The following is a 26584-nucleotide window of genomic DNA, read 5'->3' as shown; positions in this document are numbered from 1 at the left end:
TTTAAAATCCATCTGTCTGTTCCCCTTTCTTCCTCTGACATACAACACAAAAGTTTTAGAGATTTCTGAGATTCACAGAATCTATGAATCAATTAAAAGTATTTTAATAATGATTCTAATCAATAAAGAGGTACTATACATTTTGATTCAACTTAGTCTGCATTTTTCATGTTTTTATTCTATAAGTAGTTTTAAACTTTGAACTGTTTATAATAGACAGAAATAGGCTATCTACTCATTGACCATGTGTTACTACAACTTACCTAAATTTATTTTCATTTCTAAAATTCTGTTGTAAATATTTCTCAATTTTCTATAAACCATGATAACCTTTTTTCATAATATTGTTTATGAATGTTTTGACTACACACACACACACACACACACACACACATATGTAAGCACCATATGTGTACCTGGTACCCTAGTACCAGGCCAGAAAAAGGTATTGGATCTTCTGGAATTGAAGTTATAGATGGCTTGAGCCACTATGTGGGTGCTGGGAGTTGAACCTGGGTCCCCTGCAAGTGTTCTTAACTATAAGCCACCCCTCCAGCCACTCATTTTATTATCATTTATTATATGTTACTGTAGTGCTGGAGTTGAACTCAGAGCTTCTGAAATGATACATAAGTACTCCACCACTGAGCCACATCCCTAGCTCTTTTTTAATTTTAAATGTATTAATACATTTGAAAATATTTTAACTCATTTTATAACACTTGTCTTTAATTCCTATTTCAGCTCCTCATTGAATTGACTAAAACTTTTCATGTTAAATGAGATATTAAGTGAGACTATAATGTGACCTTAGGAAGAGAACCCAAATTATATGTTCTATCTAACTGGAAATTAGGAATTTCATATGACTAAATAATTGGAAATATTTACTCATTTTAGTTTTGTGAACAAATCAGGCTGTTTGTCTCTCATAGCAAGTCTGATGGTATGTTATATATCATAGTCTAGCTATGATATATAACACTTCCTCTGTCTTCTGACTAAACTCTCCCTGGGTTGTCTCCATAATGTCACACATGCTGTGTAAATTCATAGGCAAGCAGTCAAAGTGCAAAGGATGAAAAGTACAGAGCTAGCTTTTATAGAAGCTTTTGTCTTTCAACATTTTTCTTTTCATTATGCTGATGGAAATGTGGGTCTTGCACATTATAGTATACACTCTACCACTGAAGTATACCCTCAGACTGAAGTAACTTGCTTGAAGACCAACCTGAGATCAAATGCAGCCTCATGTCACTTAATAGCATGGGCATTTCCTCATAGACATGTCCATATTTGATTTTTGTCTCAGTGCAAGTTCATAGTTATACACTTATGGAAACCTAGATATCACTTGATGTGACCTACTGATGCTATCACGAAATACCCTAAAAATGAGCTGCTTAAGACAAAGCACACTTTTTCACCTAAAAAAATTTTAATAAGAAGGAATATACTCCAAAAAGTACAGTGTACTAAATACACAAAAAAGTCAGTCATTTATCATCATTGTCAAGCATTTTGCTCTATATACAACCATACTGTTACACTTTTATACAACTGGCAGTACAGTATGTTTCTTTATAAAAACATCACAACAGATGTATAGCAAACTGTCCCATAATAGTATAATGGCTATCCTATCACTAGAAAATATCACATTTCAGCTCATTAAAACTTTATGGTAGCAGCACAAGCAGTCTGCTACTGATCAAAATGTTGTTTTGACTATTTACATCTCATTGACACAAACCATTCCATCATCCCATGGTCATTTTTATTTCCAAAAGACGCTGAAGAAATACTGGGTTGGTTGTGTGTGTGTGTGTGTATGTGTGTGTGTATAGAAATATAATTCCTAAGAGGACCCTCTAAAAATTCTTATGTTATTAAAGAAGAGGGGAAGGACTGGACAGATGGAAGAGCACTTGATGTTCTTGAAGAAGTCCCAAGTTCAGTTCTCAAAACTCACATCATCAGGTAGCTCAAAACTTCCTATATCTCCAGCTCTGGGAAATGTTACGTAAGCCTCTTCTGGCTTTCTGGTCTTCTGTATGCATGTAAAGAATAACACACACATACAAATAAATCTTTTTTTTTTTTTTAAGAGCAGAATACATGGGGAAACTAATGTTGAGAAAGCAGGAAAAAACTACATTCTGAGAGTCTAATGGTCTCTGCGCTAATGATGCTGAGGATTAAGTATAATGCAGAAGTTCACAGATCTACTAGAAGGAAAGCACTGAAGCACAACACAAAATTTGAGAATTCTAGACCACAAACTTTTAATTTGTATATACTAATTACACAGAATAGTGCATTTTACTTTGGCATATTCATACATGTATACATCTGTAAACATTTTTATTCCTCACTCTATCTCCCCCCACCCCAAAAACCTCCCTTTTCCTCAAATCTTCCACTTCTCTAATAGTCTCCTGATCTATACTCAGGTGTTTTATTTTCTTTAACTTTCATAAATTAAATAAAAAAAAAAAACATGTTTCAGAAACTGGCTTACTAGTACAATCTCTAGTCCCATCCATTTTCATTATAATGACATAAGTTTGTTCTTTTTTTTTTTTATTAATTACACTTTATTCATTTTGTATCCCCCCATAAGCCTCTCCCTCCTCCCCTCCTGATCCCACCCTCCCTCCCCTTTCTGCATGCATGCCACTCCCTAAGTCCACTGATAGGGGAGGTTCTCCTCTCCTTTCTGATCTTAGTCTATCAGTTCTCATCAAAAGTGGCTGCATTGTCCTCTACTATGGCCTGGAAACAACCTCGGAACCTGCTACAGAGGGCCTCTGAAAGCCAGAAGAAAACAGGAAACAACTTTGGAACCTGCCACAGAGGGCCTCTGAAAGCCTCTGCAGTATAGACTGTCAAAGCAGATGCTGAGCCTGATGGCCAACTGTTGGGCAGAGTGAATGGAATTTTATGTAAGAAGTGGGAAATAGTAAGAGGTGGAGGGGACGAGAACTCCACAAGGAGAGCACCAGAACAAGATAATTTGAACACAGGGAACTTCCCAGAGACTCATACTCCAACCAAGGACTATTCGTGGAGATAACCTAGAACCCCTCCCTGCACAGATGTAGCCCATGGCAGTTCAGTGTCCAAGTGGGTTACATAGTAATGGGAAGAGGGACTGCCTCTGACATAATCTGATTGGCCTGCTCATTGATCACCTCCCCCTGAGGGGGGAGCAGCCTTACCAGGCCACAGTAGAAGTTTGTTCTTCGAATGGCTCTATATACGGTGTGTTTTCTGTATCCACTTCTCAGTAGACAGACACCTAGCCTGACTGATGTCATCACTTGAATACTGTGATGAACACAGCTATGCAGGTGTCTCTGTATTATGCTGATTCAGATTCCCTTGGGGATATACTCAGAAGTGGTAGAGCTGGATGATATGGTAGATCTAATTTCAGTATATCTCCATACTGATTTCCACAGTTGACAATAATATAAATCCCCATGAAAAGCAGATACAAACTTTTCTCCTCTTTTCTCTTACCAACATTTGTTGCTTTTTTGAGGATAGCCATTTTTACTGGGTTAAAATGAAATCTCAATGAAGTTTTAACCTGCATTCTAATACCTAAAGACACTGAGGTGTTTGCTGTTTGTACAAGTTCTTTTGAGAACTATATAGATGATCTGCTCACTTATTGATTACATTTTCCCATCTTGCTTTGGTGTTAAGTTATTGTGAGTTCTTTGTATATGCTGGATATTAAGCTTCTGATGCAAAGATCTTTCTCCCCTACTACAGGCTGTATCTTCACTTCATTAATTATCACCTTTCCTGTGAGGCTTGGTTCTTTTTTTTTTTTTTTTTTTTTTTCTTCCAAGACAAGGTTTCTCTGTGTAGCCCTGGCTGTCCTGGACTAACTTTATAGACCAGGCTGGCCTTGAACTCAGAGATCTGCCTGCCTTTGCCTCCTTCAGTGCTGGGATTAGAGGTATGTGACACCACACCTGGCTCTTGTGCCACTTTTTAATCTGATGACATCCAATTTGTTGAGTCTTTTATTTTCAGAGGCAATGGAGTTAAATTACTGGAGTCACTGCCTGTACTGACATCTTCAAGTACTTTCCTTATGTTTTCTTCTACTGGCTTCAATGTTTCAGTTCTTACATTAAGTATTAGGGCTCGTGTATTCATAGGATGGGAAATGGGGATCTAGCTCTAGTCTTCCATGTGAATACACTATTTTCCCAGCATCACTTGTTGAGGAAACTTTTTCTCATGTTTTCTTTTTTTTTGTTTGTTTGTTTCCTTGTCAAAACTTAGGTATCTATGCCTGTGTGGGTTAATTTTTTGATCTTCTGTCCTAGTCCATTGGTCTACTGCTTGCTTTTGTACTGGTCTCATTTATTACTACAGCTCTGTAGTATAACTTGAAATAAGATATTGGGATACTTTTTTTTTGTACTCAGGACATCTTTACCTATTATAGGTCTTTTGTGCTTCCATACGTATTTCAGGATATTGTTCTAGCTATTTGAAGAATGTCATTCAAATTTTGAAGGTGATCATATAAACTTCTAGATAGTTCATTTTCATATGGCTATTTTCCCAGTACTAAATCTACTGACCCAAGAACATGGAATGTCTTATCATCTTCTATTGTCTTCTTCAATTTTTCTCCAATGTTCTATAACTTTCATTGTAAAAGCCTTTCATCACCTCAGCAAGATATGAAGACTAATCTTCAATGTCAGCTTAACTGCAGTTAGAATCACCTAGAAGCTGCACTCCAGGTGTTTCCAAAAAGATTTGAGAATGGAAAACATACTCAGAATGAGGTCTGCATCATTTCATGGGACAGGGTCCAGGGCTGAATGAAAATCAGAAAGTGAGCTCAACACCACCACTCATCTGTTTTTTGACTGTAGACACAATGTGACCAGCCACCTCAAATTCCTGTTGCCATGCTTTCCCCATTATGATGGACTCACACTGTGAACCAATATAAAAACCTTCATTTACCAAGTTGCTTTTGCCAATTATTTTTTAACTACAGTGAAAAAAGTAACTAACCCACAAGGCTTATTCCTAAATATTCTTTTTGATGTGAGTGAAACTGCTTTCCTGATTTCTCAACAGCTTGGTTATTGATGTGTAGAAAATCTATTATTTTTGTATGTATTCTGAATGTATTGTGTCACTTGGCTGAATTTGTTTATCAGATCTAAAAGTCTTCCGGTATAAATAAATCCAAGCAGCTAAAGCTATCTGCATTGCAACAAATGTGTTACTGGTCTTATTCTGGAACATGTTTGATGCGCCTATGAAAATCAAGTTCATTCTGCAGCTGTTGGTGGAATACTCTGCAGCTGTGTCTATTTGATCTGTGGTGCAGTTTCACTCTGCGGCTCCTCTTTTTGAAATTTTTGCCTGCATGACCCACTTATGTAAGAGAGAGGTACTGAATTACTATATTAGGGTCTACCTTCAATCAGAAATGTTTGACACTTCAAAAATCAAATGAAGGTTTCTGACACCTTGCTTAACAGCATTAAAAAATATTACTTATCAATAAGTAAAAGTAGCAACCTCATTTCCTTAATTCAAAACTATTTCATTTCTTCCTACACAGTAGAAGTTTCTAGTTAAATAACTCTTCTACATTGATGCCTTAGCAGATTAGATAGTCTCATCAACTAAAGTAGATCATTGTTTTATACTAACTTCAAGAACAGAGAGGATATTTAAATAAAAATTATTTCATGTTACACAGTGTTTCTATTTCTTTGTTCACCAAATATAATTTGCCAGAGATACTACATTTCGTTGACCTCTGTTAAAATGTGTTTTTGTTGAAATGCATTTAATGTATCTTATTAGATTACCTTAAAAGGTACAAAGGAGGAATGATTGACATGGTTGGTTATCTACAATACTCCTATATATCAGGTCTCGCTAGCAGCCACAGGTCTGATTCTGGCTGCTTCCATTCTTCTCCAAGAAGTGTGTTGAAACTGAAAGGCTTGAAATATTCTAGACGATGGCTAAAAGTATAAAAAGGAAGAAACTGAAATGAACTATGCATCCATGAAACAGTGATCCTATAGAGCTATCTGTTTTGTCACATTTGTGATAGTACAACATTCTATTTTAAGAAATAACAAATGTTAAATATATTCTCTATGTACATTTTTTTCATTGAACCTATCAAATATTCAGTTCTGAAAACATTTACCCATATTTCAATGTGGTCTTCTTCAGTTCTGCAAAGTTCCCTCACAGCTCAAGGGAAATATAAATATCAGCTCTCAAGGAGCTCAGTAAAGTGTCTGCTAAGGAAACAAAAGGAACAAAACTCAACCTTCACAACACACATACAAATGACAGGTTGTAGTGGTGTGCAATTTAATCTCAGTGCAGGAAAGGCAGAGCTAACTGGCCAGTCAGCCTACTCTTGTTTGTAAGCTCCAAGCCACTGAGAGACCCTGTTTCCAATGAGGTGGACAGTATTTCAGAAAATGACACATGAAGGTACTTTTGGACTCTACCTGCCTGTGTCACACATACACGTTTGAGATACACGCAAAAAAAATCAATCTAACTTGTTCTAGCTGTTAATCAATCATAAGCTCTTGCATATACTCTTATATTCAAACTTTGACAAGTTCTGTTTCAAATTAAAGGGCAACTTGTGTTATTTCTTTGCCAAAGTAAAGGAGATTAACACAGAATGGTGATCTTGTTTTCCTTCCATAAAAAACACTACTATTGTAAAGTGTTCTCTTGTAATTTAGTAAGCAAAAAAAAAAAAAAAAAAAAAAAAAAGGTTTCATTTCATCTGTGATTCAGTAAAGCTCTGAGCGATAAGAAATTTCTCTGCCATGCTTCTACCTTGGCCAATGTGTATTCACACTTCCCTGGAAAGACACTAGCAAGTGAGAAGCCAGAATGGTACATCATATGGTATGATGACTCTCAGTCAGTAGCGCCTAGATTTCTATTCCTTTCTGCCCACCTGTCCAGGATTAATCAATCAGTTTAGAGTTATATAAACAAATCCCAGAGTAAGATGCATGGAAAAAGAGAAGAAACTAGACAGAAAGAGTCAGGACTGGGAAGAAAAACAAATGTAGATGTTTAAGTGTGTCGAGGAGAATACAAGTATCTGCTAGAAGAGATGAAGGGGAAAGTGAGTCAAGTAAAAGCATGGAAAGTTAATCATGGAGAAGAGAGATAGTGTCATTTCCTAAGGGTGAAAATGTGGGACTGTCTAGCTACCATTGTGTTGCCCACTAGGATTTCTCTACTAGGATCTGCTAAACATCCAGATTCAAGTGCTGACCATTCAGATTCACCACACTGAGTCTACTCAGAGACAGATAGCAGGAACCAAAGTTTGTCCCAGGAGAGGACTGTGCTTTCCTTCTTAAGGGACTAGCCCTTGCAGTAATGCATGAAGCATTCAGAAGGCTCACCAAGAGCTATCTATATTTTTCCTAGATGACAGCTTAGGATGCCAGGAGATAGAGCTCAAATGGGACAAATGTTTGGCTTAAATGTCTGCTGCCTCACAGAAGCCATGACCTCTGACAACTACTTATAGGGCATAAACTCAAGAGTCCCACAGGTAACACAACTGTTAAAGAGAAATCCCTAAATTATACTCTCTCCATCATATATTTATAGTTCATTCAGAATTATTTAATCCAGATGTCATTTACCAATTAAGTCATTTTATCACAAGCAAGGTTGCATAGAAACATAGTTGATACTCTTATTTTAATGAAGCAAGAAGAGAACAGAGATGTAACTAAGTATACGTTCTTTAGCTACAAAGAAAAGGGATTATAAACCCTCTATCCACACCACAGAACACAGATTCTTCTGGCTATTTTATCTAGGAAAAGGGTAATAAATTAATTTGAAGCCACATCCATATCAGCTGATGTAGCACTTACAAATTAACATTCTCATATAACTATGAAAGATTAAGTGTTTTGCTAACAGTTATGAGATGGTCTATCCTGGTCAAAAGTTGGGGGTCACTGAGGAAATATAGGGGCCTTATTATGTGCTTACATGTATGTTATCAACTACCAAGTGTTACCACTTCTCTGCCAAGAACTAATTTCCCAAAACTCTGTAGTTAGAACATAACTCCACTTATTTTCTACTTACAAATCAGGTTTTTGTCCTTGCTGCAGTTCATGCTGTGGCACAGGATAAAGGGATTCATACTCTCTTCTATCATTTGATCCATGAATTGCAAAGGAGTTAAATTGTGTCACATTTGGTGGGAAGTAACTCCAAGGAAGATAAGCTGTGCCTTCCCAGTTAGTCTCTCCTCTGGCCACTTTGAATGATAACGCAAGCTCTTTCTATTAGAAATACAAAAGAAAGTTCAAACTTATATTGTAGATACACATGTTGCTTATTAAAAGATTTCCATATGTTTGTTTATTTTACTCACTTTCCAAACATTTCTTCTTCCAGAGAGTAAAAGAACTAAATGCTGTCCATGGCTGTCAAAATTAAGATTCCTTATGAGTATTAGCAGAAAACAAATTATCTTCTTTCCTTTCTTTTCTATCTGGAATGTGTGTGCTTGTAGCTAAATTTTCAAATAACTAAAAAGTGCAATACAATATTGGATAACCATAGGGAAAGCTAGTAAGTCACATTACTTAGAAACAGCAACATTGAATTACCATTTCCTAAACAACTGCTACCAAATCACAACGTTTCACAGGCTAACACTACTTTTCACATTCTTTACCCACTAGCAATCTCACTGGCCCCTGCTTTTCATACTCTTTAGATAGGAAATTATGTAAAATACTTCATTTGGTTAGAAAACACAACATATGAAAGAAAGAACAGAATGATAATCATGATGCTTAGACTCTAAAGTAAAACCAGCTGCAAAACTAAAGCACCCCAAGGAGAGCTAGAGCTGATTTTCAAGTCTTAATTTAACAGCTTAACTAAAGGTTTTTTCTGTAAGAAAATTTCCTTGAGGCTCATCAGCCAGGTAGAAAATGTAAACTATGGATTGACCAAAGCCGGTCAACAAGGCGCAGACTTTAACCTGTAGCCATTAATTCACCCTGCTGGCCTTGAACAGTCTGCCATCTGTTTTCCACCTTTCTACCATTTGTTCAGCACCAACGTCACAGCTCCACAGACAAGCAATATATTCTCAGAAGGAAATTCTAACGGGAATGATTAAGGGGGATAATCTGAGTAAGTAGCACAGAACTGGTGAATTTACATGAAGTAAATTTTCTTCCTCTATCAAACATTTCTTCCCAGATGGTCTTTTGTGAGTTTTTTTTGAGAGAGGATTTTCTCCAATAAAATACTCTAACAGAAGACAAGTAATCCTTTCCATTTAACAGCCCTCTGATTAATTTACTTTTTATGGAGCTTTAGTAAGATTGTAGGATGAATAAAACTTCTTGCAAATTAAAACAATGTTCTTTCCTAGCTTCTTTCCTAGCTGTTAATTAACCATTACAGGAACTCACTGCCAGAGGCAAAACAATTCATGATTATTAACTATCCTGATGTATATGAAATCAAACTACCCTGTGGATTCTAATTTTAAAGTTTATATCCAATAGCTACAATGTAGTTCATGAAAATAAACTGATACTACTTCATAAAAGAAAACTATAGAGGTCTGTGAAATAGTTCCACAGGTAAAGGAGCTTGCTGCCAAGCCTGATGTCCTAACTTCAATTTCTTTTTTTTTTTTTTATTTTACAAAGCAAAGTTAAATTGACAAGGTGAGGGAAGTTGCCATTGTGCTATTGGTGATCTTTCTTTTTCTTCTTCTTTTTTATTTAATTATTTTTATTAATTACAGTTTATTCACTTTGTATCTCCCATGTACCACCCTCACTCCTCCCCTCCCAATCCCACCCTCCCTTCGCCACCCGTTCCCCTCTCCCAGTCCACTGAAAAGGGAGGTCCTCCTCCCCTTCCCTCTGACCCTAGTCTATCAGGTCTCATCAGGAGTGGCTGTACTGTCTTCTTCTGTGGCCTGGTAAGGCTGTTCTCCCCTCAGGAGGAGGTGATCAAAGAGCTAGACATTGAGTTCATGTCAGAGACCGTCCTTGTTCCCATTACTATGAAACAACACCCTTCACAATAGCCACAAAAGACATAAAGGACTTTTGTGTGACCCTAATCAAGCAAGTCAAAGACTTGTGTGAAAAAATTTCAAGTCTCTGAAGAAAGAATTAGAAGATATCAGAAGATGAAAAGATCTCCCATGCTCATGGCTTGGCAGGATTAACATAGTAAAAATGGCCATCTTACCAAAAGCAATCTACAGATTCAATGCAATTCCCATCAAATTACCAACACAATTCTTTACAGACCTGGAAAGAAAAAATTCTCAACTTCATATGGAATAACAAGAAACCCAGAATTGCTAAAACAATCCTCTACAATAAAAGATCTTCTGGAGGTATCTCCATCCCTGATCTTAAGCTGTACTATAGAGCAACAGTAATAAAAACTGCATGGTACCGGCATAGAAACAGAATGGTGGATCAATGGAACCGAACAGAAGACCCAGAAATAAGTTCAATTTCTTGAACCCACATGGTAGAAAGAGAAAATCTACTCCTCCAATTGTCCTCTGACCTCCACATGGTTTTGACTTCTTTGTCAAAAACCAGGTGTCTGTAGGTGTGTGAGTTTATTTCTTTAACTCATTGGCACAGAAGACAATTTCCTGAACAGAATACCAGCAGCTCAGGCTCTAAGATCAACAATTAATAAATGGAACCTCATCAAACTGAAAAGCTTCTATAAAGCAAAGGACAGTATCAACAGAAAAAAACGACAGACTATAGACTGGGAAAAGATCTTGACCAACCCTACATCTGACAGAAGAATAATATCCAGAAAATATAGAGAACTCAAGAAATCAAACACCAACAAACTAAATAATCTAATTAAAAAATGGGGTAAGGAGCTAAACAGAGAATTCTCAACAGAAGAATTTTGAATGGCAGAGAAACACTTAAAGAAATGATCAATATCCTTAGTCATCAGGGAAATGTAGATCAAAACAACCCTGAGATTCCATCTTACACCTATCAGAAGAGCTAAGATCAAAAACTGAAGTGACCACACATGCTGGAGATGATGTGGAAAGGGGAACCCTCCTCCATTGCTGGTGGGAGTTCAAACTTGTACAACCAGTTTGGAAATCAATCTGGAGCTTTCACAGAAAATTGGGTATACTACCTTAAGATCCAGCTATATCACTCCTGGGCATATATCTGAAAGATGCTCCACCATTCAATAAAGACATTTGGTCAACTATGTTCATAGCAGCTTTATTCGTAATAACCAGAATCTGGAAACAACCTAGATGTCCCTCAACTGAAGTATGGATACAGAAATTGTGGCACATTTACACAATGGAATACTACTCAGCTATTAAAAACAAGGAAATCATGAAATTCTCAGGCAAATGGATGGAACTAAAAAAAGATCATCCTGAGTGTGGTAATCCAGAACCAGAAAGACACACATGATATATACTCATTTTTTGTTTGTTTGTTTGTTTGTTTGTTTTGTTTTCGAGACAGTGTTTCTCTGTATAGCCCTGGCTATCCTGGAACTTGGCTCTGTAGACCTGGCTGGCCTTGAACTCATAGAGATTCACCAGCCTCTGCCTCCAAAGTGCTGAGATTAAAGGCATGTACCACTACACCCATATAAATTCACTTATAATCGGATATAAGCTGTATAATATAGGATAACCATACTATAATCTACAGACCTAAAGAAGCTAAACAACAAGGAGGATCCTAGAAAAGAGGCTTAATTCTCATTCAGAATGGCAAACAGGATAGACACTGGAAGCAGTGGAAGAGAGGGAACAGAATGGGAGCCTACAACAGATATCCTCTAAAAGGCTCCACCCAACAGAGGATCAAAGCAGAAGCAGAGACTCACAAACTTTGGGCAGAGCACAGGGAGTCTTATGAAAGAAGGGAGGGACAGAAGGACCAGGAAGGGACAGGAGCTCCACAAAGAGACCAACAAAGGAAAAAAATCTGGGCCTGGGGGTGCTGCAGAGACTGATGCACATAACCAAGGACCATGCATGGAGAGGGTACACCCCCTGGTCACATGTAGCCCAGAGGCAGCTGAGTCTCCAGGTGTGTGAATAAGAGAAACAGGGCTTATCTCTGTCAGGAATTCAGTTCCGTGCTGTTTGATCACTTCCCCCTGAAGCTGTGGCCTTGCCAGGCCCCAGAGGAAGAGGATCCAGGCAGTCCCGATGAGACTTGATAGGCTAGGGTCAGATGGCAAGGGAGGATTCCCCTTTTCAGTGGACTAGGGGAGTGGGGAGGGAGAGAGGATGGAACCAGGAAGAGATGAGGGAGAGGGCTACAATATAAAGGAAATAAATTGTAAAAAGTAAAAATTTAAAGATTTTTAAAAATTAAAAACAAACAAACCAGAATTAACGCACACAGACACATACACAAAGAAAAAGCACAATAAACATACATACACACAAGCAAAAGCACATTCACACACACATATATACTCACACAAACACACTCAGAGACACACATTCAAAGAAAAAGAGAAAAAAAAATTAGAAACCATAACATACAAACAAAAGACCAGTAATATTTTTAAGAAGCTCAAAAGAGCAATAAATTAATAAAGACATAATACATACATAATTTTAAAAGCTACCAAAATACCATTGAATTTGCTTTGTGTCAGTCATCTACTGCTGGGCATGAGGCCTGCCCTTAAGTGTGGTTTGCAAACCCAATGGTATTCTATTGAAGAAAACTAATTTCTCCTTTGCAAGTGATTATGAATTGAAAATACCATCTGAGTTAAGGAGAGGAGCTCTCTTTACTTCTAAATAGTTAACATAATAGTGCAAACATATAAGGTAATTATTTGTTTATAGTGATTTTTTCACTTTTCATTTATGTCAAAAATAAATCAAAAATCATATCAACATAATATACTCAAACATGTAGAATATATATTCAAAAAATAAATTTAAAATGTATGCATTATACAAGACAATAAACAGAGACTATTTTAAATCTGCTTCCAGTTAATATGACCTCTATTTAGCTGAGCTGAGTGAGTTTTACTACAAATATATAATTTATAACTTGAAACAACTATCTTCAAATCATGTAGTAATGGTTAAAAAAAGTTTATACTTACGGACAAAGTTCAACTTCTAAATACTGCTCAGTTTTATCATTCAAGAAAAATGCTTCTACAACTTATGAAAACAAATAGGACATGGAAAATTTTATTTAGATTAAGCAGTAAATAATTTATTCCTTTAGAATAAAAAGTGAATTACTAAGCTTCTTAAATCATCATACTATATCCCAGTAAGAAACTGAGCAAAATAAATACACAGAATCTAGAAGAAAAGCATAAGAAAAAAGTTATTCTCAATTTCTCCCATAGAAGTCTGCCATAAATTAAAAGGAAATATAAAGCCTAGTGATGGTGAGGCCATAGGGAAATCAACAGATAGACTCTGGGCCACTTATCTTCTTCTTGGAATTTATCCCAAGTAAACAAATTAGACAACTAGAAAAAAAAAGTAAAATTCTATCCATCAGAGTATGACTCAAAAATACTATAAATAATAATGTAAACATCTATCTCTTCTTATATAAAATTATCTCTTGGTACATAAAGAAATCACCTATTCAGCAAAATATACTAAGTTACAGAATGCCTGCATTTCATGCAATAGAACACAATGGTGCTGTTAAAATCAAAGACAATAAAATATGTATTGGCATGACAAGACTGCCATGATATTTATGGGTTGTTTAGAGAATGGTAACTAAATATATGAGCCATGAACCAAATGTACATGAGATTTAAATATGTGTATGTATGTGTATGTGTGTGCTACTGGCTACCGCTCTAAAGAGTGCAGGTAATCATATGAAAAAAGTGGAAAATAGTAAGACCTAGAGAGGACAGGAGCTCTACAAGATGAACAACAGAACCAAAAAATCTGGGCCCAGGGGTCTTTTCTGAGACTGATACGCCAACCAAGGACCATGCATGGAGATAACCTAGAACCCCTGCACAGTTGTAGTCCATGGCAGTTCAGTGTCCAAGTGGGTTACATAGTAAGGCGAACAGGGCTGTCTCTGACATAAACTGATTGGCCTGCTCTTTGATTACCTCCCCCTGAGAGGGAAGCAGCCTTACCAGGCCACAGAGGAAGACAGTGCAGCCACTCCTGATGAGATCTGATAGACTAGGATCAGATGGAAGGGGAGGAGGACCTCTGCTATCAGTGGACTTGGGGAGGGGCATGCATGGAGAAGGGGAAAGGAGGGTGGGATTGGGAGGGGAAGAGGGAGGGAGCTACGGTGGGATACAAAGTGAATAATGTATAATTAATAAAAATTAAAATAAAAAATATTAAAAAAAAAGAATGGGCACAAAATATATGAAGAGTGGTGGGGCTAGTGTGGTCAGAAGTGCTTGCTGCCAAAGCTGATTACCTGTGTTAGAGCCCCAGAATCTATACAGTGGGAAGAAAGAACCAACTCCCACAAGCTGTCCCCTCACCTCCACAAGCATGAAAATGTTTTTCAAACTAATTTTTAAAAATTAATTTAAAAAAATACTGGTTATCTGTAATTGGTGGTCTTTTTTATTATAATTTCAGAAATTTTCTGAGCATTAGTGGCTTTAAAAATTATTTAATTGTGAATGTAGTGCCTCTTTCTTATAAATTATTATAACACTTTATATATTTATAAAACATACAAAGTAAAAACCTAAGTCCTTTTCTTCTTTTGTCTAAAACTTGCCAGACCTTTTCTAGGCTTCTAAAAATGATTTTAACTATTAAGATTTTTTAAAAATAAATATGAAATCATACTTGAGTATAATTTGCTCTTTTGCATTAAAAACTTTTAGCTGAAGAGTAAATTAAATTTTAATTTAGAGAGGTAGATGGTTCGGCTTCACAGTGAAAAATAGACTAAGGAAAAAGAGATTACTTGGAAGGAAAGCTCTGTGCTAATCAAGTAACTAAATCCAAATATACTGAGTGAGAAATCTTGGGGGAATTCTTAATTTCTATGTAATGTAAAGTTTTATATTTATAGGGATGGCAGCATGAACAGTATTTCAGAAGGAACCCTGCAGCTTGATGAGGATATACATAAGAAGCTCAGAGAACAAACCTGGAACCATTTTACTTCCTAGTATGTCTCTTGGCCTTAATTTGATAGTGGGATTACTTGACAGCAGAAAGTAAATATTAAATCTCACACTGACAGTCTTTCTCCAGTAAGTAGCACTCTAAAATTGCCAGATAGGAGGCTTTTAAGGTAGAGATGGCAATCTAAAGATTCTTAAAAGACAAAATGGGGAGTATGGAACTCTTTCTAGAGCAGATGACATAAGTAAAGGAAGCAATGCAAACATCTAGATTTGGGCCTGCCATTTTTCTCTCTTCTGCTTGTATATTGGAGCCCCATAGGTAATGGGAGGAAAGTCAGAATGACGGATGATTAGGCAGGATCAGAAACTGCACGTCAGTTGTTCAGAAGCATATTACTTCCTAACAGCAAGATAAAATAATAGTTCTCTGAGAGGTTATTAGAAAAAGATTTATGTCTGTAATAAAATACAATACTTCTACTTACCTTCATAATTCCACAGTTCACTGAAAGGCTTTCCTGGTTCTCCAAGAGGGGCTGAAGGATCGTTGAAAAATGGAGCAGTAACCTCCATCTTCACTCCCTTGTCACCTGGACTCAGCCTGACACATACTGGCTCATGCCTCACTGGAAAACCATCCCAAGTGGATTCAATTTTAAAATGCATCTAAGAAGAAAATTCAAACAAAATTGTTAAGAATATATAACAGTACTGTTTACTTAAAAATGAAATGAAAATTGAAACAGGAGACATCAAGGCAACAGAGTGACATGCACAAGATCCTAGGAGTCAAAAGGCCATCTGGGCTGTGGCAAATTATGGATTCTGAATTCTATCCCAAAATACATTTGGAGCCTAAAAGCTTCATAACTTTGTCTTGATGTAGTTCTGTTTCTATGTATGCTAAAATCATTGTAAATATTATGACTAAGTCCACTGCAGAAATTATAAATGTACTTAACTATACAAGTTTATGTATTTTCCATATTTAGCCAAGATTTAATTCTTTGTGTAAAAATAAATAAATATAACCATGTCATTAGTAGACAATCTGTTGGTAATGCGTGTATCAATCCATTATCAGATGTTTTTTTCTTAGCATTAATTAATTCTGCAAAATGATGGGTTTTATTATAATATTTCATACATTTATATACTATACAACTTTGATTACCTTTAATCCCGTTACTATACCATATTCTTCCTCTCTATGTTCCCCTTCTTCTAAGCCCTCCTTCTACTTTGATGTATTGTCTTTATTATTTTCTTTTTCTTTAATAATTTATATATTAACGCATATATAAAAATATACAGATACAGTATGCTGAGTGCATCTAGTGTTGTTTATATACTCATAAACATTTTTAGGGCTGACTACTTGGTATTGGATAACCAATTAGGGGATTCATCCCTAGGGAAAATTGACTCTTGCTTTCTCAGCAGACTTTAATTACCTGTACCTCTTCTAGGGTGAAAGCTTATGAGATTTCCCCCATTCACATTGGAATGTCAACTGGTGATGTAACTGTCCAGGTTTTCTTAAGGATGCCATCATTGAGATTTGGTTTATGAAGCTTCCCTCTCCTATACAGAAGACACAATCTCTCAGCAGATGTCCTGGTTCTCTGGCCCTTAACATTTCCCCATCCTCTCTTCCGTCATGTTCCCTGAAGCTTAGATATAGGCATTGTGCTATAGATACATCAACTAGGATTAGGGAGTTCATGGTCAGTTGTTCTCTACATCATGACCATTTCTGGCTTTACATAATGGTTTTAATCAGCTATAGTCAGAAGCTTCTTTTATAGAAATTATACCCCAAAGGAGAAGACAACAAGATCAAACTCAGGGCTGAAATCAATAAAAACAAACAAAAATACAAATAATTTGATTAAACAAAGAAATGGCATTTGACAAAATCATTAAGACTGACAAACTCTTATCAAAATTAACTACAAAGCAGAGGTAATATACAAATTAATAAAAATAAAATGAAAGGGGTACATATCAACAGACACTGAAGAAATCCAAAGAATCATTAGGGACATACTTTAAAAGCCTATAAATCAAGATCAGATAAACAATTTAAACAGATCTATAACACCTAGTGAAATAGAAGCAATCATTAAAAGTTTCACAACCAAAACAAAAAAGGGCCAGATGATTTTCATGCAGAATTCTACCACACCTCAAAGAAAAGTTGATGCCAATACTGAAATTATCCCACAAAACGAAAACAGAATGAACATTTAAGACAAAAAACTCAAGACACTAAAGAATGAAATTGAAGAAAATATCAAAAGAGGGCAAGATCTCACAGAGTAGTAGGATTAACATAGTAAAGATGGTCATCCTACCAAAAGCAATCTACAGATTCAGTGCAGTTACCATCCAAATTACAGCACAATTCTTCACATATCATGAAAGGGCAATTTTCAAGTTTATATAAACACACACACACACACACACACACACACACACACACACACACACCAGTATAGCTAAAACAACCTGAATAAAAAGAACTGTAGTATTACCATCCCTGATTTCAAGTTGTACTATAGAGCTAGAGTAATAAAAACAACAAAACAGTAATTGCACAAAAACAGACACATTAATCAATGGAATCAAACATAAGTCCACACACCTGTGAACACCTCATTTTTTATAAAGAAGCCAGAAATACACACTGGAAAATACAATGTCTTCAATAAATGGTGCTGGTCAAACCAGATACCTGCACGTAGAAGAATCCAAACTGATCCATATTTAATCACTGTGCATAAAACTCAAGTTTAGATAGATCAAAGACCTCAATATAAAACCAAATAAACTGAACTGGACAGACAAGAAAGCTGGGAATAGCCTTGAACTCAATAACAAAAGAAAAATCATTGTACTTTCTGAAAAGGACACCAGTGACACAGGCACTAAGACCATCAATTAATAAACAGAGCCAGGCATAGTGGTATATGCCTTTAATCCCAGCACTCAGGAGGCAGAGGCAGGCAGATCTCTGTGATTTTGAGGCCAGCCTGGTCTACAGAGTGAGCTCCAGGGCAGCCAGGGCTGCTACACAGAGATATTATGTCTCAAAAACCAGACAAACAAACAAACAAACAAACAAAAAACACCCAGACAACTAATAAATGAGTTCTTATAACAATGTCATTCTGACAAAGTGCCAGCCTATAGAATGGGAAACGAAATTTATAAGGAACTCAAGAAACTAGATATCAAGAAAACAAATAGCCCAATTTAAAAACGGGGTACAGGTCTAAACAGAGAATTTTCAAATGAGGAAACTCAAATGGCTGAAAAAACTCTAAAGAAATGTTGGACATCCTTAGTCATCAGGGAATGCAAATCAAAACTACTTTGAGAATTCATCTTTACACCCGTCAGAATAGCTAAGATTCAATAAAACAAGTGATAGCTCATGCTGGCAAGGATATGGAATAAAGGAAACACTCAGCCCTTGAGGGTGTAAATGCAAACCTTTACAGAAAATATAGAAACCAGTGAGGCAGTTCCTCAGGAAGATGAAAATCAACCTACCCCAAGATCCAGCTATATCACTTTTGGATATATACATAAAAGATGCTTCATCTTACCACAAAGGCACTTGCTCAACTATGTTCATGGCTCCTTTATACATAATGGCCAGAAACTGAAAACAACTTAGATGCCCCTCAAAAGAAGAACTGTTAAAGAAAATGTGGTACATTTATACAACGGAGCATTACTCAGCTGTTTAAAAAAAAAAAAAAAAAGTAAAACTCTATGCCCCCTCTCCTACCTTGTTCCCTCTCTTCAGCCACTACCTCTGTCTATTCTACTCTACAACTCTTCCAGTGAGATTTATGCATCCTACCTTGGATACTCCTTGTTATTCATCTTCTTTGGGTCTGTGCCTCATAGTGTGCTTATCCTGGACTATATGGCTAAAATCCCTTTATAAGTGAGTACATACAGTGTGGGTTTCCTCACTCAGGATGATCTTTTCCAGTTCCATCCATTTGCCTGCAAATTTCATGATTTCTTTGTTTTTAGTAGATGAGTAGTATTGCATTGTATACATGTGCCACGTTTTGCAGAGTTAAGAGGGTGTAGAACAGACCTGGGAAGAGTGAGGGCAAGAGGACAGAAGGCCTTCAGAGAAAAGAGAAACTGAGGGTGGGGATATCTCTAGGACAAGCTGGAGACCTGGGAGCAAATGAGGAAGATTCAAGCAGTGACTCCCAGTAGCAGAGGCCATAGAGACTGGAGGACACCTAATAACTAGACCAGTCTCCCAGCAGAGAGAGGGAACATCAACCCACCCACAAAAACTTCAATCCCAAATTTACCCTGCCTACTAGATGTGCAGGGATAAAGACAGAATAGATAAAGCAGAGATTGAGGGACTGCCCAACCAACTCCTGGCCCAACCTATGGGAGGGCCCTACCCTATGGAAGAGTGCCAACCCCTGACACTATAGACAATACTCTGCTAAGCCTGCAGATAGGGACCTGGCAGAGTTGTCTCCTGAGAGACTCTACCCAGCAGTACCTCAAGACAGATGTTGAGACTCACAGACAAACATTGAGTAATGCTTAGAAAGTCTTGTGGAAAAGGGAGAGAAAAAAGGACTGGGAGGTGACAGGAGCTCTACAAGAAGACCAACAGGGCCAACTAACCAGGGTCCAGAGGGTTTTCTGAGACTGAAGCATCAACCAAGGACCACGCATGAACTGGATCTAGGCCCCCTACAAAGATGTAGCAGAACGGCAGCTTAGGCTTAATGTAGGTACTCTAGTAAGGGAAGTGAGGATTTGCACTGGACATGGACTCTCTTGCCAGCTTTTTGATCACTTCTCCATGGTGGGACTGCCTTACCAGGCCACAGGGGAAGAGGACATGCTCAGTCCTAATGCAGCTTCATGAGCTGAGGTGGATGAGAAAGGGAACTCTCCTTTTCTGAGGAAGAGGGAAGGGGAGGAAAGGGAGAAAGGGAGGAGAAAAAAACGGAGGGTGGGACTGGGAGTGAGGTGGGAATGGGGCTACAACCATGGTATAAAGTGAATAAAAAATTAATTCTATATAAAAATGGAATCATAAAATTTGCAGAAAAATGGATGAAATTAGGGGGAAAAAAGTCATCTTGACTGAGGTATCTTAGACACAGAAAGACAAATATGCTATCTAGTCACTTACATGTAGACATTAGTTGTTAAGCCTATGGTAACCAAGCTACAAGAACAACAGAGATTAGGAGCAATCTCTATAAAGAACTGGGACTTGCAGCAGACAGGTGTCATTTAGAAAAGGAAGTATAATAGATGGTTATAAATGATGGGAGTTCTGGAACAGGAGGATCAAATGAGGTGGGGAAAGGAATAGAGAGACAAGGAAGGGAATTTGGAAACAGATTGCTAAAATTGAAAGAGAGCTAAAATTAAGGGTCATTTGGGGCTTAGTATAGTAACCTAATACAGTAGAAATTTCCTAAATTATATACATATATGAAGGCAATCTAAATAAAATCACCAAGTAATGGGAGAGACAAATTCCTAACCAGCCATCTCTTGTCACCAAGTGAAACTTCTAGTACTGGAAATAAGTTACATCTAAGTGAAAGGGGTCCCATGGGAATACCCACACAACCCAGGCTGTTGCTCTCCATAACCTGACAGTAAGGTTCTATTGCTGAAGACTACACCTGTACAACTCATTGAACATGTAAAAGTTGAACTAGTGCTTACATACAGCCTTCACCCCTGCGTTCATGCTACTTGGATTCAGGAAAGTACTCTGCATGCTACCGAAAGAGAAATGTAAACCCCAACCCAGCCACAAAGAACCTTTGATCTATAATGGTATCCTGCCTGCAAGATACACTAGGGAAGAATCTTTGATCTACAATGGTGTCCTGCCTGCAAGATACACTAGGGCAATGGTGGCACAAAGCTTCTGGGAATAACATATATGAGTTGGCTTAAGGCCCACTCCAGAGATGGAACCCATACTTGACGCTCCTTTGGCAGCCAAGAACCTGGTACCAGACAGGCCATGGACCTAGGAGAAACCAAATACTCCTGTTCTACAAAGAAATATAACAATATGATGATTCCTAACAAAATTCTGTATACCCATATATCAGGATCTCACTTAAACATCATTAAAGAAGTGTCCACCTACAGTAGATGGGAACAAAAACAGAGATTCACAACTGGATAATATTCAGAGAGTAAGAGACTTTGGAATATTCAGTCCAAAATGGGATGTTTCTGTCAAACCTTTCACCTCAGGGTTGAGACAACTTTATGGAAGATGAGGCAAAAAGATTATATGAGCCTCTGAGAGTGAAAGACAACATGGAAACAGGGACTTCAAGACATAACAGAGTCTGATGCATATACAAAAGCACAGAGAGTGGCAGCATGCACACCATCAGTACAAATTCAATCCGGATGATGTTCCAGCACTGAGATGGGGAAGTGGACATGCTCTCCCAACCCTAATCAAGAAGCTATTTCCAACTGACAACCATTAACAGAGGAAAAAATAGTTTCCTGCATTGGAATCTCAATGAGTATACAAAGCACTCTAAGGACAGGCCCAGTAGTAGAGTAGAAGGCCAACTAAAAATGAAAGAGTTTTTTGTCTCATAATGCTTTGTCTGGGTTATTTTTATTTATTTTTTTACCTTACTGATCTTCTGCTTCTATATCACGGTTTCCAATGTTGCGTTTTTGTGGGTTTTCTGTGTGCCTCTGCATTTATATGTGCTTCTTGTATTTCTTTTTTTTGTTTGTTGTTTTCCTTTTTCCTTGTTTGTTCTATTTTTTTTTAACATTTTGCCTGCATGTTTTCTAAAGAGAGAGAAACAGAGGCTGTGGAGTTGGATGGGTAGGAATGTGGGAAGGATCTGGGAGGAGATGGAGTTGGGGAACAATGATTATAAAATATTATATGGGAAAAATCTATTTTCAATTTAAAAAATTAAACTAAAATGTATAATCTGGCTTGTTAACAATCTAAGTAACTTAAGCTCATATACAACAATCCCCTCTCAACTCCCTTAGTCATTTCCTGAAACTTAATCCCTATCTTGTCTTTCAGTTTCTTTGCATATAGGCCAATGAAATAGAGACATCTTAATTGCCTTTGGCTTTCCTCAGCTGGAGTAACCCTCCCTGCCATTCTCTATGCTGCACTGTTCCACTTTGATTCACATAACTTATACTATTCTCCTAGCCTAAGCTAGAATGATTGAACTGGAAGCTATATGTCAAGTGAATTCTGTTCTGGTGTCTACAACTAAAATTCTGAGTATATGGCCCTAAGCAGAAGAAACCTACTGTGCCAGCAGTATCAATGTCTTGTTAAAAGCTATGTATTCATATAATGAGATGTCTAAATCACACTCTCTTCCCAAGGCTCAGGAAACATTAAGGAAGAATTGAGAAAAGATTGTGAGAGCCATAGGTCATGGAGAACAGAAGCAAAATAGTGTGTTCTGGACAAAACAGGACTGCTGTACTCAAGAATTCATCGTAGCTATGGCTGTGCACACAAGACTGTACAAGATCAAGGCAGTCAGCATTTCAGCACAAAGAAGAACGGGACTCAAATGCCCACAACCCTAGCTGAGGAGCAATTAAGAGTTGATGGCTTCTGGGTAAAGAAGAGTTAGTTTTCTTTAAGAGTGATGCCCCTGGTAAGTCGACTTAGATCCAAGGGATGGCCCCATATGCAGGAATATATTAATAGCACAAAGTGTATGCAGTGATTATTTGAAAACAAACAAACAAAAAAAGGACATGAAGCTGGGAGGGGTCAAAGAGTCAGGAATGGGTCTAGAAGAGTTAGGGGGAAGAGTATGACCAAAATCATTGTATGAATATATAAAATTCTGAAGAAATAAAAATATATACATATGCATGTAAATGTTATATATTACATTATAGATATGTATTACATATAATGTATATATATATAAATATATATGTAAATATAGTCTTTAATGCACATATTATATATGGAACTAGCTGCAAGTGTGGGTATAAAAGAGGATATAAGCTAATTGCTTTTCTAGTTTCAACTCTGTCATAGTTTTTTGTTTGCTTGTTTGTTTAATGGTGGAGAAGTGCATAGAAATGTAATTGATAGTGAAGGGGTAAAACCCTGAATGAAGATCCATGGCTTCGGGGTGGCCACACTTGAGGGTACTGAAGTCACCGCACTACCATGCAGAGCTTGGGAGTGTGTGACCATTTGTCTGAGAGGTTGCTTTAATTTAGCTGTGTGATAATTTTATTTGTGAGCTCATTACAATAAAAATAATAAATGAATAACTTGAAAATATTTTAGAGTCCAATTTAAGGCTAAATCTCTTACATAGCACTATGATGAAGCATTACAGAGTCAGAATTAATGTGACCACGGTGATCACTATCCTACTCCACAATTTTACTATCAGCTGTTTCGGCTTTCTTAAAACAATGTTAATCTGTGGTTTTCATTTTTAGCTTATCTTCTTCAACTTATACTTTAAAAAGAGTTAAGCCTTCAATTGTTTTAATTTCTATATAAGGAAATCAAGAGGGACAGACTCCAGTAGCATTCACTTGGGAGACAAAAAAATGTGTTAAAGAATGTTTTTTCAATTAAACCATTTTTAAGAAAAATTTCCAAGTTCCTTCATTTACAAGAAAAAAAAAGCCTTAACTTTTTCTACAATCTATACTTCTTTTTAGTTTAATTGCTGCACTGCACCACACATTAAGAGAAATGGAAGGAGGACAGTCAGAGGCATCTGTGTGAGCTGGAGGTAGTAGGAAGGTAACATGTTTCTGTAGCTTCGTTTGTTTTGTTTTTCCAGACAGGGTTTCTCTCTGTAATAGCCCTGGCTGTCCTGGAGCTCCCTCTGTAGACCAGGCTGGCCTTGAACTCACAGAGAAGGGCTTGCCTCCATCTGGGATGAAAGGCATGCATCCCCACCACCCAGTACGAGTTAAAGACAGACTTTAGAGGGAAGCTCAAAGGACAGACCTGTAGAACAGACCTGGAAGCTCCTCTTCGTTTGGCCCTGGCTGTGATCTTTTGGCCCGGGTCAGAGCAGAAGGCTCCTTCCTAGGTTCTGCCCAGCTAGTCCAGGTCCTACAGGGAGGAACTTGGGTTTCTGAAACAGACAAACCTGATTTTAGAGGAAAAATGTTGAGAGGACACACAAAAACACATCTGAAGGCTTTTAATCACACCATTGAAGTCTGGGCTTTCACTTCTGTCATTGTTTTAAGAGGGAAGGATAATTCAGCAGCACAAACATAAAACCATTTGAAGATGAACTGTAAATCAGAAATTATAATAAAATATGTTAAGTAACAATTTATTTATTGCAATTAAAGACTAACTACAAACATTAAACATATTAACTATAAACATTAAAACATTAGACATAATTTACATTACATGTTGGTTAAAGGTTGTGATACTGAAACCACACTTTCTGGGTTCACAACCTTGGTGTGATGAGCTAGCTTTGACCAACTGTATACCGTCTGCAGGTTTGTTTTGCAAAATACCAGGTGTTTAGTGTCAACAAATTAAAATTACTAGTGAAACCTATCATTAATTTTCAATGTATGAAATTTCAAGCGGTTTGTGTTTATTTTGATCATGATCATATAAAACAAAACACTTGAAGCACAAACATAAAAGTTCTATTTCACTATTTACTTTTGGGCAGAAAAATTATTTCTTTATAGAAGTCACACTTTGCCTTCTTCACACCAATATATCTTATTGTAAATATTAAATTTATAGCTACTTATTCAATGCCAACCTACATCACAATACAGGGTTCAAACGTAGGGAAGTCTCTTTGGGAAGAGTCATTGAGCACTTCATCAGAAAGCAGCCTACAATGAACTTAAAAAAGAAGTGGCACTTGCACAATAAGTGTAAGTTTTTATGTTAAGTTTACGGCCATTAAAAACCTGAGCAGGTTGAATCTTTTCCCTGAATCAAAGTTAATTTAAACCTTTGTATACTATTACCAACACATGTTTAACAGTGAGTCTTTTCAGAAGAAGCAGCTAACAGTTTGTGCTGTTTTATGAGTACAGGGTTACAAAACATCTTAAACAAAAGTCCAACAGAACTTCATCCAGGCACACCTGCCTTCTGTTTGTGTCCACATCCGGGAGGGTGTCTATACCTGTGTATGGACTGTGGTTGAAGTGGGTTGTTAGTGGGGTGTCATTCTCACACACTATTCACTTTTTTTGTTAACCTTAAGTTTATTTTCACCAGATATTTTCTCACAGAAAAAAAGAAATCCTATTAACATACCTGACCTTAGTGTTTTCAGTCTCACTGACTTTAGAAGTTTCCAATTTGTCTAGGCTGCTGGCCAGAAAGCACTCCTTTCCCCTCATCCTGTCTGTGCCCTCTCCAGGGCAGGTATTAAAGAGGCACACGGGGCCCTGCCTGGCTTTTTACGTGGGTGCTGGGGATCTCAAATCAGGCAAGCACTTCGTAATCAAGCTATCTCACGCCCAGGACATATCTAATGAAACCTTATTTCAAGGCATAAAAACATAAGCAATTAAAAAGGCTCTAAAACCAGTGATAAACTTCAAGTGAACATTTTTTTATCACTGATATTATTTCTCTAGTATGTTTGTGTATGTTTTAAGCTCTACTGCGCATACCGGCACAGCACACAGTTCTTAAAACTGAACGGTAATTTTTGCACCAATACAAAATTTACATATATATATATTTTTTTTCTTTTGCAAAATTTCATCTTCTCTTAGATTTGAAAAAACACCTCCGAAGCTGGATTTGCAGGCTGCCCTGAATCCTGACCAAGCGCCTTCTTGCAGCCACACAGTTAAATACTGGACAACAGCTCTCTCCTAGAGCAGACCCAGAAGCTCCAGCTGGGAAGCTGACCTGCGAGGACTCACCTCAGCCCGAGGACCCACAGCCCTCCCCGCACAGACGGACAAACTAAGACTTGGGGGGACGGCAACGGAAATGCGTCTCTAGCGCCTGCTCCCGTCACAGTTTTCTGTTTTCTTACCAAAAAAACCAATTGCGCCACACTACCTCGAGTACCCGACGCGCCACTGCGGAAGGCGCCAAGCAAGCGACTCAGCCCCGGGCACGGCCTCGGGGACCCGCCCCCCGCCTGACACGCAGCCAATCACCTGCCGGGTCCCGGGGCGGCGCGATGACGCAGGCGCCGACGCGCGCGTGCTGACGGCCGCGGCGTCACCGTCTCCAAGGAACGGTCCGGGGCACCGCTTTCAAAGTCGCAGGGCGGGCCGAGTGGACTCCGCGGCGGCCCGCGCTTCCCCGCGGTGCTGGCGTCCCCCCTGCCCCGCCGTG

General features: G+C 37.7%; 1 protein-coding gene across 6 annotated transcripts; it reads right to left on the bottom strand.

The window, feature by feature from the left end:
- Positions 1 to 1465: 1465 nt before the first annotated feature.
- On the bottom strand, positions 1466 to 26351 carry CUNH4orf33 (chromosome unknown C4orf33 homolog). Of its 6 annotated transcripts, XR_008722294.1 has the most exons (8): positions 26277 to 26351; positions 24239 to 24368; positions 15687 to 15867; positions 13213 to 13273; positions 8453 to 8504; positions 8161 to 8360; positions 5868 to 6026; positions 1466 to 2050 (listed from the first exon to the last, which is right to left on the bottom strand). XR_008722294.1 is itself a non-coding variant. In XM_055626139.1 (7 exons), exons 3-7 carry the CDS (start codon positions 15865 to 15867, stop codon positions 5921 to 5923), a joined length of 600 nt encoding a protein of 199 aa, XP_055482114.1. In that variant the 5' UTR covers positions 24239 to 24368; positions 26277 to 26351; the 3' UTR covers positions 1466 to 5920. The 6 variants fall into 6 exon arrangements, 5 of the variants coding, with proteins under 5 accessions (XP_055482114.1, XP_055482116.1, XP_055482115.1 ...); XM_055626139.1 differs by having other exon boundaries at positions 1466 to 6026; XM_055626141.1 differs by having other exon boundaries at positions 1466 to 6026; positions 24252 to 24368.
- Between the last annotated feature and the right edge of the window lie 233 nt (positions 26352 to 26584).

This window comes from Psammomys obesus, unplaced genomic scaffold, assembly GCF_907164565.1.
Source record: "Psammomys obesus unplaced genomic scaffold, mPsaObe1.curated_primary_1811, whole genome shotgun sequence".
NCBI lineage: Eukaryota > Metazoa > Chordata > Mammalia > Rodentia > Muridae > Psammomys > Psammomys obesus.
The sequence above is the reverse complement of the archived record's forward strand: the minus strand, read 5'-3'. Positions and strand labels throughout refer to the sequence as shown.

What these genes read in the sequence shown, in the direction of transcription:
- CUNH4orf33 (XM_055626139.1), bottom strand. Translation starts at nt 15,867, where the DNA reads ATGCATTTTAAAATTGAATCCACTTGGGATGGTTTTCCAGTGAGGCAT. An exon ending in TTAGAAGTTGAACTTTGTCC is followed by an intron (nt 8,505 to 13,212) that starts GTAAGTATAAAC and finishes TAATTTTGACAG; the next exon opens with CCATGGACAGCATTTAGTTC. An exon ending in GAAGAAGAAATGTTTGGAAA is followed by an intron (nt 8,361 to 8,452) that starts GTGAGTAAAATA and finishes TATTTCTAATAG; the next exon opens with AAAGAGCTTGCGTTATCATT.